Source organism: Lepisma saccharinum, chromosome 14 (genome assembly GCF_977018435.1).
Source record: "Lepisma saccharinum chromosome 14, izLepSacc3.1, whole genome shotgun sequence".
Lineage (NCBI taxonomy): Eukaryota > Metazoa > Arthropoda > Insecta > Zygentoma > Lepismatidae > Lepisma > Lepisma saccharinum.
In genome coordinates this window covers 75255716-75271089 of record NC_139242.1, presented here as the reverse complement: position 1 = coordinate 75271089, position 15374 = coordinate 75255716, and the positions used below count along the sequence as shown (strand labels likewise).

Below are 15374 nucleotides of genomic sequence, written 5' to 3'. Positions count from 1 at the left end.
TACTACAAATAATATTGTTTTCTGCGATTTACAGGCTGACAGCTTCAGCAATTAACTGATATTTCCAACAAAAATAACGTTTCCACAGGAGACATTGGAATCATGTTGACTGCCGTAACTAGGGGTGTGCGAGACGGAAAAAGTTTTCGTCGGGATGGGATGGGATTGGAAAGGAAATATTAATAATTCTGACGATCGGGACTGAAAAAATTCTACATTTCTCGACCAGGGCGGGAAAATTTTCTTAAATTTCTCGATGAGGTGAAACTATAGAATTGTTCACACTATTTTCACTAATGAAATAAAATCTGTTAATTTCAAGAAATTTCAGACACTTATAAAGCAGAAAATTATTGTTCTGTTTTAAATAAGATAATTTGGAATTAGTCGACTGTTCGGGAGTGGATGTCTTTCCAAAAGTCGGGATCTGACCTTGATAATTCACACTCCGTCTTTATTAATTATTACTATTGACAGTACTCCTCGGCACGTAGGTCGCCTTCTAATCAAAGGGTCCCGGTTTCAATACCCGGTGGAGGCACATAGTGGTTTAGATCCCACTAAACTGTAGGTCCAATCCCGATTAGCCTTACTGTGCATAAAGTGGACTTTAAGTACCAACTCAATCAAGGAATCAATCTTCGGCACATAAAACATGGATCAGAGTTACCATGAAGGACAGTATATCTCCGTTTGATATCTGTGCATTGTGACATTGTGAAAAATTATAAATGACAAAGAATTGCTCATCAACGAAATGATAAACCCTGTACCAGCTAATTGTAGACCAGGCGAACGAGAACATGTCTCTGCGCAAGTAGTGACATGAGACTGCTTCAGCAATGAACATTGAGAAACTGGATTGCGTAATGGAGGACTGGAGTTACCCGATTTCCCTGCTTTGGTCTGCAGCGTTGCAAACTTTCGAAAACTATAATACCGTATGCACATGACAAGTGAACCGTATTTTTGTCTCCAATTCTGTACGCTTGGTTTAAGAATTTCTTAGGGAAATAAAACGTTAGCCATAAAACAGCAAGTGTAAATGTTGATAAGCCGTACTTTTAGCATACAGACTAAGGTCTGTACCTTAAGTCCGTACATGCCATGAAATTTCCATACATGTAGAGTCAGGACCGTACGGTTGGCAACGCTGAGTTTTCACCACACTATTTTCCTCCTCTGCCGCTATGTGCGCCCTTGCTTCCACAGTTAGCTGGGACAGGGTATAGATGTTTATGGAAATGAAGCAATAGTAGACTCAAGTCTCTTTGAATGTTATACTTGTTGTACTTTTGATGCCACCTGGCGAGGGTTATGTAAAAGTTGTTTGGATGAGAATCCTTATTTAAGTCTAGTTTTAGAATATAATTGAATAATATATCAGGTAAATTGCAACTTTCTATATCATTCATCCATCAATTATGATTGCATATTTAGCATAAGTATGTTCTTGTTTTGTATATATTTTTAGAAAGTCAGACCTTCTCTTCAGGTGCGTATGATAATTGTTTTTAATAAAAGGTGGATTTATACTTAAGTCTACATAGACCAAAAATAGTGCACCGGTCGCGAATAATTAAATAACTTACTCGTCCCCCATGGCCTTGCGATCTAAGGGGCTGTGCTTTGGACTCGGACTGCGAGATGGCATCGGTTCGAGTCTGCCTGGGTTCAGTCTCTGGGTTTTCGACCTGTGTATAGGACCAGTGGCAAACCACCATTGTGAGGAATTTGGGGATCTATGAGTGAATAGTGTAATCTGCTCTGGGTAATCTTCTATAATGACTGAGGGTTTGGCGTGCTGACCCCACGTCAGCCCATTACCGGTTGAAGAACTCCACACCTAGGTAAGATTGTGGGAGGGAGACTGGCAGTCGGGGGATAGGCCAAGGCCTTTCCAGGGCTGTCGAGCCATGGATTACTATTATTATTACTAGGTTCTCAATTTTGTAATAGTCCAGAATTCTTAGTTTCCCTAATTCATTTCTTCAGTATACATTTTCTTAAGATCCGAAAGCATAGGCGTAAGTTGGCAAGGGGTTGGGGGTACAAATCACACCCTGGGTAGATGTTCATTTTCAATTGCACAAGGGCCTCCTCCATGGCGCAGTGGTAGCGTCATTGCCTTGTAATCAAGGGGTCCCGGGTTCGATACCCGGTGGAGACACAAGTGGTTCGGATCCCACTTTAAACTGTAGGTCCAGTCCCAATTAGCCTTACTGTGCATAAAGTGGACTTAAAACACCAACTCAAACCCAACTCAATTGCACAAAATGTTGAACATTGCCCAGTGTATGGCAGTGTATTCGGCTACAACTGAACGACGGTCTTTTTCTGAAATGAGATTTCTGAAAATATGGCCAAGATCAACCATGAGGCAAGACACTATTGATACAAAGAGAAATTGTCATGAATTTATACAGATGAACAGAAGAGAGCACTTCATTAGATAAGACCATTAGGATTATCCATTAACGTTACAACTCGCTAAAATTATACCTCCTTTTCCCTAAAGAAGAAATGTTTGCAACCATCTATAATAGTGTATTTATTCCTTTATAAAAGTAACACTCGACAGACATAATTCCACTTTTTTGGATATGATGTGGGGATCACCTGCCTGCTATCTAAGGAAAATGGCCATAATGATTTTCGTAATGGATAAAAACATAAATGATGTTATCTTCAGTTAGTCCTCCCAAGTGGACGAACAAAACTACGCCTATGCTCATAGGTAGAATTCCAGGGGATCGTGGTGCCTCTCCATGGGACCTTGTGGTCCAGTCTGTGATCCTCGGGAATTGCAAATCCAATTACTGTCGCACCTGGTTAACCACAGGTCACCTCAGTACGAAGTGTGGAGGTGCCCCATCATGCTGAATAATGCCTGGAAACTCCCTCATTCAGTACCAACAGCATCTGGCATTTTCAGGTTCATACCAGGTGAGAGAGTGCCATTGAAGATCGGTCTAATGATCCCAGTGTTCCGGATACCACAGCAGACCACTTTTCCTTCACCCTGTTGTTCGCAATCACTGAGTGACGTGCTGTCACTGCAATAATGCACTTTCTGGTGATTCACTTCACCCTTCACATAAAATTAGCTCCATCTGAGAACAAGATGCCTGCTGCGAACATTGCATTCATTGCTGCACACTCACAAAACTACACCTATTGATCAGAATTATCTTTGCCCATGTGGTGCAATGGTTGAAGGTTACAGGGGTGCCATTTGTTTTACTTCAGTATTAGTCAGATGTTGGTGAAGCTGATACTTGTCTCTGATGAGTCATCTCTTGCCCTTCCAAGGACTCTTTCTCAACAATGCTAGAATCAAATGTCGATGAGGCTTCATTAAACATCTGTATCAATTAGGTTACTATACCTCCCTGCAGCTTCAGGTGGCTACTAGCAGGATCACCTCAATAGTTCCTCCACACTTGGTGGCATTCTTTACGGGAATATGAAAGACAAAAGAACAGGTACAATTTCTTGTGGCATATGGAGACTTTTGGCCCACCCTGTACATAGTGAGAAAAAAAAATTATGAACTCCTTATCAGTAGTGTAGATAATTTTCGAAAAGGAGGGGGGTTACGTATACTTTTTTAATAGTCAGCCCTCATTTTGCCATCTTTCACTGCATAGCAAAAAGTTGGCTTTTTTTTAAAAGGAATACTGGCCCAAAGAGGGGGGAAGTGTGACCCTCATAAACCACCACTTTCCCTTGGGACCCCCACTTCTCATTATATTCTCACTTCCTGTTCAGTGTAGAACAAATGTGAAGACCCTAGATTTTTAATGCAGACATAAAGGGTACTGAGTTTGCTCAAGCTTCATTAAAATGTATATGTTAATACTTTCAATAAAAACAGAAAATATTTTACCCTTGTTCTTCATATATTTAAATGAATTTAATGAATTTTAAAGTAACAATGGATCCTTTGAACTGTACTAAGTTTGTGTTTGTTTGCTTGGAGAAATAGTTCACTACAAAGTAGTCATAGTTGATGAGGAGGTGATTTTCTGTTGCAATTACTTCTTTCTATGCAGACAAAAAAAAAATGTTTGAAGTACACATGATCAAATATATTGATGCCATGCTAAAATTCTCCCGTTTTCTTTTTTCATGTTCCAATTATTTAAACAACTTATTATTATTAAGTTATTATTTCATAGGGATGCACTCTGAAACAAGAAGTTCTTCGTAGAAATGTTGGCTTGCTGCTTGATGAGGAGTGGAAAAAAGTCCGTGCTGTCATGATGCCATCATTTTCCAATGATAAGCTGAAAAGAGTAAGTGTAGGCATGTGAAGCCTTTAAAATTTTCACTTTTTTGTCAGTGTACAACATTTTTCTTGTAATTTTTCATCAAATCAAAAAATGAAAAAAAATAATTAATGCAATTGACTTATTTCAAAACTAACTTATACATTAAAGGGCTTCTTTGAAAATACAATCTTCCATTGAAGTTGTTGTTAAATCATATTCAGAGAAAAAAATTGTTCATTCATGCCAAATTATCTGTGGAAGCAACATTGCCAATAATAAACATATTTCGTCCAAAAGTTTGACATGATATATTTGAACCTTTGTGACCATTACGCTGAAAGTATGTATCATTGCAAAGGCTGATATGTTGAAGCCTCTCTAAAAAGTAGTAGTTATTTCGTTACGTATTTATGCTGTAATAAATTATTGAAATTTCAGATACAACACTTGTACGGAACACTAAAGTGAGAATCATAGAACTTCAGACCTTCTGTAAACAAAAGCACGTGTACCCTACCAGTGTTGCAAACTTATGAAAGAAAAAATAATCCACATAGACTACAAGGTGTAAAAACATTCCATTTGTCAACAGATGCGGAATATGCAGTGTATCACTGAGTGATGACCTGTTGAAAGTTATTGCATGTATGTTTAAAAAAGTTTAAAAAATGTACATCTTGCCTGGTGGCCGACTTTCAGACTCATCACCGAAGTTCCCTGGCTCACCCCGTCATGGGTGTTATTTGTGAGTATCCCTTCATCAAAATCATCTGACGATCACTCATTCTCATCGTCGGGATTAGCCAAAAGTGGAAGAAAAGCAACGCTAAATTTAAAAAATCAAATACAATATGTACATCTTATCCCCCAGGAGTAAGACGGTTCCGTACCAAAGGATTAATTTTCTCTCATATTTTACTAAAAAAACATTGCTAGAAGAATGTGACACATGAGATAAATTACGTTTTGAAACCGGGGTTTCTTCATTAAATTTATTTGATGTTGGAAAGTGTTATGATTTTTTATTATAGATAATGAAAGTAACCTAATACATATGATTTGATTGACTAAATTAATAATTATGCAGCAAAGACACCAAGGGAAACTAAAACGGCAACTTAGAGATGAATAAAAGTGGGGAAAGAAGACTGTAGAATACAGAAATATTTTGAGGCAGTCACATTTTATTGTACGCTACATATAAAATAAAATGCATATTTGGGGGTGAATTTTTAAATATTGTCACATTTTTCTTCTCTCTTGTTGTGAGGTGTTCATTTTAAATCAACCTCCCTCGCCCTACGGCCTGCCCTCCTTCACCTGCAAAAGTATTCCGGAGTGTGAGGATGTCACCATCCAGATGGTGAACACCTCTGTATTATAGATCGACTCCCGCGTCCCATCCCCTTCCCCATCCCCGGAGGATCGTCACTGACAATGTGAAAATATACTATCATATGCCGACAATCGACATACCACTTCCGTTTCTGTACTTAGTGAGAAGTATTGTGGTTGGCAACAGCCTAATAACGGATTTCTTCCGCATCATGTAGTCCGTTCTATGAAAGTATGCTAATGGAAGAAAAACGTGTAAATTACATTGGATTATACATTTTAAAATATATTTTCATTAAAGGTTTCTGTTTATAATAATAATACGTGATTATTGTATAAATTACAATCGATCACGTGAACAGCAAGAAAATAGCGCCAGTTTCGAACATGGCGACTTCCATGCGTGCAGGAAGGTCTCCCGTATTTTCAGAGTAGTCTTTCGGAAATACAGCCGTTTGAAAAGTGGCAAGAAGCAGGTTGTTCTTAACGTTTATGTGACGTTGTGTCGGTGCTATCCTAAGCAAGCAGTGAAGTTGGTGTCCAAGTGTAATTGTGTGTCTGCGTCTTTGTATTTTCGGTGTGGTGAAATAAAGGAAAACGACCGGTAAAGTTGCGAGTCCCGCGAAAAAAAAACACGTTGTTGTTCGTATAAACAAATACACCGATTTTGAGATAAATGCAATACAACGCGAGGTGCATTCGTATTCTTTCAATCAAAGAGCCGTCCTGTCCACTGTGGAGAAGATGTTGATAGTGATGATTGATGACGATCTCCCCAATTTTAGCAGTCGACCTTAAATCGCCTCTTGTGCCACGTTGAGTTTCTTTTTGGGAAGCAAATTTGACAGACCGTACTCTGTCGATCGCCGAAAAGGCCTCAAGTTCAAAAAGGAACTGCTGAATCAAGGTAAGGAAACACATTACTTGCATGAGACGAGCGTAAATAATGTGCTTATTATAGTCTTCTTGTTTTCTAGTGCACGAGAAACCGAGAGAAAGATAAACAATCTCTTTTTATTCCCCGGCTTATCTTTGTTCAGCTTCTGTTAAAACTGGCGGTATATTTGTTGCACAAAGGAGAAAACAATACTCCACATGTCAACAATGTTGGGCAATAATTTGGTGGAAATAAAACCAAAAGGCTTGAATTACTGAAACGAATCTCTCTCTCTCTCTCTCTCTTGTATAACTTTGGCGCTGTCATACTGAGAGAGAAGGGGGAAGGGGGATCTGTTAACCCAGAGTCAGATAAATTGAACTTTTGGCGTAGAAAAATATGTTCGTTCTTGAACAAGAACACGTATTTAATCACTTGTAGAAAATTTATTATACTTCAATGTGTAGATTATCAGTTAAAATAAGAATACGTTTTTCCATGTTACGTAATATTAAAGGTTGCGAGTGAGCAGCATATGATGGCCGCACCATTCACGAACAGCTGGCGCGGAGTGATACGTTACTCGAAGTGAGACGGTTGTTTACAGAAGGTCGGAAGGTTCGTGATTCTTACTTTAGCTTTGATTTGAGTGTGCCAGTGTTTTATCTACCAGATATAACACTGCATTCTGGAAACGAGATGGAGATGAAACAATTTCATTATAAATTTGTCATTCGGTAGCAAAGTAAAGTAAATAATTCATATTTTGGGATATCACGCACCTACTTTGATTCCACTATTATTCAAAATTGTTGTCTGTTAACAACAAAAGTAAGAATTGAAGACCACTAGTATCTCGAAGCAGGTCCCAGAAGTGACTGAGGTTAGAATGCAAGTGGTTTATCTCTTACTCCAATGGTGCTTGTAGTTGGGTGAGGAAATTGTCATAAGGTTTCATTGGCTGTTGGAGTTCGCACTCTGCTGGTTGCTTCCAAATTCTGTACATGGACTGAAAAGACACTCAATATATCAATATTGGTTGTATGTAGGCATCAAACGATAGCAGAGATGAAACAAGTGGATCCTAAATAGACTGCAGCCAAAATATCTTGAGTTGTTTACAATTTGGAGATAGAACATTTGCATTATTGATGGATGATTGCTGTTGATATGGAATCTGAAGGTCCAAGGTTCAGTTAATTCCTGGTCAAGCCAGTTTTCACCACATTAAAATACAGAAAAAAATTGAAAAAACGCAACTGAAGGAATGATGATAGTCTAGAATGGAAATAATGTTAAATCTTGGGGTTACAGAAATAATACTTGATCAATTTCAGACCTGCATAGAACAGCACATGTTTGGTATCTTTGATGGATTGATGCCTTGCACATTCTAAACCAGTTAAATTTTATGTTTTGCAATAAATTGCAACTTTTTGTCTGTCGAGTGAATCCATTACATTAATGATTATACTAACAGTTGATATTTATATTTTTTTGAAGATGGTTCCTTTGGTGCAGAAGACCATTGCTACTATGACCAAGAATCTGAAGAAAAGTTTGGAAGCATCTGAAAAGGTGAACATACAAAGGTATGTTATGTTTCTTATAATCTGAATCCAATATTTTTTACCCCAACTATTTCTCATGTCATTGTCATACCTGCAATGTTTACTGTTTTTTATTCATTTGTAAATGTGATCATAAGCTCACACCTGGTACAAATGTTTCTTCTGTAAGCACGTTTCTATCTTTTCTATTGAAATGGATACATGCTCCAAAAATGATCATGTACACCATTTGCTATATTCATAGTCTTAAATGGTCACATTCACTTAGTTGACAGCTCGCTTCTGGAAATACTTTTTAGATTGAAGTCCCTATAAATTGGTTCTTGAAAGTTCATATCTTTCTGGGTCCTGGTTAATAACAATGGAATCTCTTCACATAAAAAAAAACCCTTCAAGGTGTGTTTGGGATTATTTCTAAAATTAGATTAGATATTACTGCTTTATGCATATTCAAGTGCTGAAAGTATTACTATAAATTAGGGATGCGCAGATATGAAATTTTTACAGATACCGATAAAGTACCAATATAAAATTTATTGATACAGATGGCCGATATTCTATCGATCAGATATAAAATTAGAAATGGTCCTTGAAGAACCTGAAAGGTTCATTGACCTCCTTAATAAATGTGTTTCAAGGTGACTGCAGTGCAAAAGAAATTGCATATTTAGACATTTACTTTTTTAGAAAGTAGGGCAACAAAATGGAAGAATTTTGCACTAAATTATCAGATATTTATTGATATATCGGATTGATAAAATAATCGGTAATTTTACCGATAAACTGATACACCGATATGCCTATTTCGGCCAATAATGATAGAGTACCGATTAATCGGTCCCATCCCTAAAAATAAAATAAAATAAATATTACTTCACACTCTACAAATTGTAAACAAATTTAATGATTAATTTGCATGAATTGCTTTCATGAAATACATTGAAAGTGTACACTAAGAACAAGTATTTTTTCCCAAACCTTGTAATAATAATCATTCATATGGATTCTTAATTTGATGTATGTGAAATTATGTATTTTTAAAGTTTGAGATAAATTGCATGTATGATGTGTGGGAGAGTAGTGATGTGTGTACAAATGAGACTGAGAAACAGCAATGGGGAAAGAATAGTCCCTGACAAGAAACACGTGATAGACTTTCATTCCAAATGTTCATTAACTGTGCTTGATGATAAATATGACTGCTTCTTCCTGCAAAATATTCTCACAGTTCTTTCTTTTGCATTGGCTTCCATCCACGGTTTGCTATCAACCTTACTGCTTTTGAAATTGTTTATTAAGTGAGCTCTGTTTCTTTCAGAATAAGTTTTCAGTTACTATTCTTACTATTAACACTGCAGTGATCGTGATCCATTTGCTTATTTGCATGCTACTGCTGTTTGACAATACTGTTGACCTTTGTTCCCAGTGTACCTTCCTGGAACAGTCCAGGAACTCTTGTTCGTTCAGCCGTTATTTCAAAATGATCCATTGTTGACTTATTATACAGCTCACATTTCAGTGGAACACAATAGTGATGCACATGGCCATTGACTGGAGCATTTTCGGACATGAACATAAATAAATACGTTTTTCTAGAATTCAGTTTGTGAATTTTGGTGGAAAGAGAATAATAAAAAGTAGTGTTCTAAGATACCCTGTATGTAATTTTGTTTGGCTTCATTACATTCAAATGTATTTAATTAGATTTGTAATGTGTTGAGTGAAATAACTTATTGCTACGTCAACCAGAATACTTTAAAAAGGACATTCTCACTATAAAACCAGATAAATTTTGACAAATAGTGGGTAAAAAACTATAATATTTGTTGGATCACAATAGTTATCCACGTGCCGGACCCTGTGGCAGAGTGGTTAGCACATCGTGCTGCGATGCCAAGGGTCCCAGATTCGAATCCCACTCAGGCTTGGTTGTTTGTGAATGCCCATTAATCAATTTCATCATTTCATCACTCATCCCCATCTTCGCAAATTAGCCAAGAGGCACAAAACTCTTAAGTAAAATAAACTAAATCAATCAATAGTGATCCATGTGACCAAAGACTTGTATTTTTTCTGCATGACCACTGCAGTGTTAATACTTCCCATATGCTTTTGTACGACATTTAATTTCTTTTTATCTTCATTGCAATTGTTTTTCTTTCAAGTATTAATTTCTCCTGTATGAATGTATTTATTCTACCAGAATTAACAAATACATTCACTATTGTTTCAGTGTGATGACATCATTTTTAATAGACACCATTGCACTCTCCTTATTTGGAATTGAACTGGATTCATTCAATAAAGAAGACCATCCACTTGTGACGTACTCTAAGAGAATTTTCAAAATTGAACATTCCGATTCAATATTTTCTGTATTTCCAGGTAAGTGAGATGTACAAAATAGATATTACTCACAGCCGTATTGTCTATATTTCTGGAGATATTTTTGTGCACTTATTCTATTGATGTAGTCAAGATTAGGAATCATTGTCCCCCCCATGATAATAGTGTGATTTACACATATTCCTTTTGTGTTCATTATTGAAAATGTTTGGCAAAACATTCACCATTTGCCTGGGACCTCCCCCCCCCCCCCCGTGTCTCCTCAAGAAATATAAAATGTAGAAACTACTGTTAAAATAATAATATTCATGTATTAAAGTGATAGGAAAAGGATTAGAAATTGAAAAAGGCTTCTGCTCTCAAAAAAAGTAGGCTCTTTAATTTCAGTTGAGATCATCTCTCTCTCTCTCTCTCGCTCTTGCTTGCTCCTCAAAACAATGATGTTTTTCACATTATAAATCTCGCACAGTATTTATTGACCATCAAGTGACCAGGTACAATGTTATATTTTATGAAGTAATGGCATTAGAAAACTTGGAAAAACTGAACCTACTTATTTATGTAATGATAGGGATTCATCTGATATTACCTGTACTACATTTGTTAAGAGTTGGCTATTCTGTACAATATTGATTCTCTGTTTGTTATTTTATTAATATAGATACAGTAGTCACAATGATAGGAACAACTGTCCTTAAGTGTTATCTAATAACCAGAGACTGTGTTAAAAATTTCATCTTCATATACCAAGTAGTTTATGTGAACAAGAACATGAAGTTACGACAATTAGGCTAACATTATCCACATAGGAAAAGTGAAACTACTCTTAAGGCATCCCAAATAAGTTGTGCAAGCCGATGCTTGTGGCTTGTAACTTTGCCTCAAAGATGCATTATTTTTTCATGTTTCATCTTCATCAGTCATCCTCATTATTAAGATTAACCGAAAAGGTAGAGAAGGGATTTTAAATAGGAAAGAACAACCATAAAATTTTCAAGATTGCCTTTCCTGTTAATAGTTACTCGCCCATTGGAGATTTCATGTTCTAAATGTTGACGGCTTTTTCAAGCTTTTGTGTCATGCTGTCATGTCTTATTTTCATCTTTTGATATATCCAGGAAAGACTTTCTTGTTTGATGAAAGCTGTATATGAAAAATTGAAAATTCAATGTCTGTCTGAATCTTTTTAAAAGTGCCCTTTGTGTTATTGTTTTCAGCTATTTTCTCTTCATTTGCTTCACTTGATAATCTGGTGCTGAGAAAAGAAGCCGCAAAGTACTTCACTGCGTTGTGCTGCAACATCATCAAGGAGAGGCAGAAAGAAGATAAGCCTCAGGTTAGTTCTGGCAACACTTTTGGTATTTTTCCCATGCTGATACATAAAATAACTTATCAGATATGTAAACGTGATATTTTGATTTTTGACTGCGTGATCAGAGCAGGTGGAACACAATTGGACTTCAAATTAGCCAGATCAAGACCATTTGCAAAGTCCCCACTGACTTCAATCCGGAAAAGTCACAAAATTTTGAAAATACATCCAAAAACCTTCAAAAGCTTCGGAAAGAAAACAAATTATTTCTGCTTTCTTCATAAGTAGCTTCTAGATGAGGCACTTTATTATAAAAATGTTTTTATAGTTTTATTTACCCATATGATTTGGAATGCGCAGAAGTACTGTGTGATAATTTCAATAGAAAATGCAGGCTCAACCAGGACTTGGGCCCATGTCTCTGACACACAATGTGTTATTGCTTCAACTGAGCTGTCAATCCAGCCCTGGCTTTGCCCAATCTTTCGCTGCAATGGAATATGTTGCCTTGAAAACACTGACGTTGATGGTGTCTAGTTTCTCCCAACCATCTCCTGTGTGTGCAATCAGGTAATCTGGTAGAAACTGGGCTCCGTTGATGTCATCAGTGTGTGAAAGGCAACAGATCCTGTTGTGCACTGACAGACGATTGCACACAGGTAAAACAGTGATAGTGAAAGTTCAGGTGAAGTCAGGGCAGTTTTGGTAGCTCAGTTGGTAGAGCAATGGCATGGTATGTCAAAATACCTGGGATCGAGTCCTGGTTCCACCTGCATTGTTCCTTGAAATTTCTACATACTTGCTTTGTTAAATTATTTGGAACACACAAACTTAATTATATTCAACATACACATAACACTAAGTCAGGGGTTTCCAAACATTTTCGTTTCACAGAGCTGTTAGTGTTACAAGATTTTTCTGCGGCGCCAAAGTCAGAATGTACGCCTACCTAACACTTGCAATGGTGTGGTTAGGTTGCTTTCCTTAAGTTAAAAAATAAATTAATATTTCAAATATGAGCAGAAGAACTGGGAGAGAACTGTGCTTCCTTCTTGCCGAGCTTAGCAGTAGAGAGACTGCGTGTGGCGCCTCTAGTGGAGAATTCTGCAACTAACCAAACAAAACACACTCATGATGTGGAATGCGTGCCAAGAGAAATGAGGCGAAAACTGTGGTGTATTTTCGCGGCGTAAAATCGCCCTTAAAAGGCATTTTATAACTGCCATAGGAAAATTACGTCACACACTTGTTCGCTGTTCTTCACTGCTCTGCTTTCTTGCTGTGTTACTAACACTTCAGTAACTTTCTTTAATTTATTTTCCAAAGGTTCCAAAATATTGTTTCTGCAGTCCATTACTGGTCTCAACTTTATCTACTCTTTGTTTATCGTTGGAAAACCTTTCAATCTAGGCAGTCTTCCTATCTCCTTTATGCATTTCTTGAATCCTCTTCTCCTACAGTCTTGTATGACCCTTTCTCTTATAGTTTGTTCTTCTGTTCCACAAATCTCCTCATATCCATTCTCTTTTAGGTCTTCATACTTCCTCTCGTACAATTTTCTTTCCATCACCACAATGGCTCCTCTATCTGCCTGCTCTATCACCACATCACTTCTTGTCTTGATTTTCTTCATGCCTTCCCTTTCTTTTTGACTCAAATTATCTGCTTTTCCCTGCTTTTCTATTTCTTTCTTCACTATGGCTGCTGTTCTTCTAATCTTGTCCCTTTCTGGTTCTTCTTTTATATGGAGCGCTGCTTCTTCAATGTCTTAGTCTCTCTTTAACTTTGAAACCTCTTCCTAGTTTTAAAAAAGCTTCCTCTTCTTTTGATAGGTCTACATTCCCTATTACCACAACTCTTCTTCTGGTATCTTCCTCTTCTCTCCTTTCTTCTTTCCAACCTAGTCCTTCTCCTTTCTTCAACTTTATTTTTATTTTCTTGAAACGTTAAGTTTAGTTTGTTTTATAATAAATTTCTGCCTTGGTCAGCATATTGTGGTTTTTTTAGAATAAGTGTAATTTTCAGTAACAATATTAGAACATTTCATGGCACCCTGTAAGCCAGCAAGGGTGCCATGTTGCCTGCTTTAGGAACCACTGCACTAGGTTATTAAAATATGATTTACCAGAGAATGGTCTGACTGGAGAACTGGAAAAGTCTGGGAATTTTCTTTTCCAGATGTAAGTTCACTTTATGCTCAGGATGAACTGTAAAATGGGATCTGCGTTGCTGTGTCATGTGCCTCAAATCTGAATCCCCTTGATTACAATATGGCAGTGATACAATTATGCCATCAGGGAGACTTGTTGGAGAACTTGTGCTAGATGCAGTGTGTTTATTGCAGAGTGAAGGGTGGTGGTAGTAACCAACCTAGTGGGTTGTTAGGATATGAGAGACATATACTGGAGAGAAAGAAATGTGGGTATATTTTCATTTGCTGTTCACATGTATGCTCTCTCCTGGTTCATCCTGGACATCTTGATGGAAGAATTTAACAAATGGATAATTCAAATCCATAAAAAAGTAATTAAATTGTTGAAACAGTTGTTTCTGTGGATGATGAGTGGCAAAGCTCTGCTTCTGTATTGAAGCTAGCCAGAGAATGTTGCACTCAAATAAAAATCACATTTAAACACTGCTTCTGCAATGAAACTAGTTGCTTTACATAAAAGTATGTACTGGAAGCATTTCAATTAGGGATGGGACAGATTAATCTGTACTCTGTCTGTATCGGCCGACACAGGCATATCAGCGTATCAGTAATTTTGCCGATCTGATATGTGTATAAATATCTTACAATTTAATGCAATATTGTGCCATTTTGTTATAATTTTTATAGACGTAACAAGTGGAATAACCCTTTCACATCCTTAATATGCGTCCCATGTATTTAACCTTTATATACAAGATTCATAGTAGAAAGTTTACAAAACATAGGTGCATGAATTAAGGGTATACAATATTTAAAAAATCAGGGAGAAACAAAATGTGCTACTCAAACACACAAGACTAAAATTATTGACAACTTTACAAATTAATCTGTACTATACAGCTGCATGAATAAATTATTTTTTAAATTTGTATTTTGTCTGTTCCATAGAAAAATGACTTCATTGATCTCTTGTTGGAAGCTGCGGAGGATGAGAAGCAGACGATGAAGCAACTAGAGGAGACTGAGAAGCCACCCGCACTTACAGATGATGTTCTTGCAGCCCAGGTTTGTGGTTATTTTGATTCGCAACCCTTGGCTTCGAATCCCAGCCTGGGTGTTTGTGAGCATCCCTTTATTATTATTGATTGATTTGTTGTTTTAAGTCCACAATCAGGACTGGACCTACAGTTTAAAGTGGGATCCAAACCACTGTGACTCCACCGAGTATCGAACCCAGGACTCCTTGATTACAAGGCGGCAATGCTGCCACTGCACCATCAGGGAGGCACACGTCCCTTCTTAAATTTCATTATCATCACTCATCGTCATATTCGTGATAAGCCAAAAAGTAGCATAAAGCGAAGTAAAATAAACCAAATCAATCATAATCTTGATGGGTTTTATCAGCCCCAGACCATACCCACATTTTTGTGTGCAATGACGTGTTAGCAGTAAAGTGAATGTATCACTCGAACGTGAAGTACTGAAGAAGTGTTGCAATATGCAG

General features: G+C 37.1%; 1 protein-coding gene across 1 annotated transcript in view; it reads left to right on the top strand.

The window, feature by feature from the left end:
* LOC145999034 (cytochrome P450 3A16-like) overlaps window positions 1-15374 on the top strand; it is a 104428-nt gene that overhangs the window by 78721 nt on the left and 10333 nt on the right. The window contains exons 5-9 of the mRNA XM_083135951.1: window positions 4182-4298; window positions 7990-8078; window positions 10291-10442; window positions 11621-11739; window positions 14816-14932. Coding sequence (XP_082992077.1) covers window positions 4182-4298; window positions 7990-8078; window positions 10291-10442; window positions 11621-11739; window positions 14816-14932 — 594 coding nt within the window. The remainder of the gene's footprint in view (window positions 1-4181; window positions 4299-7989; window positions 8079-10290; window positions 10443-11620; window positions 11740-14815; window positions 14933-15374) is intronic.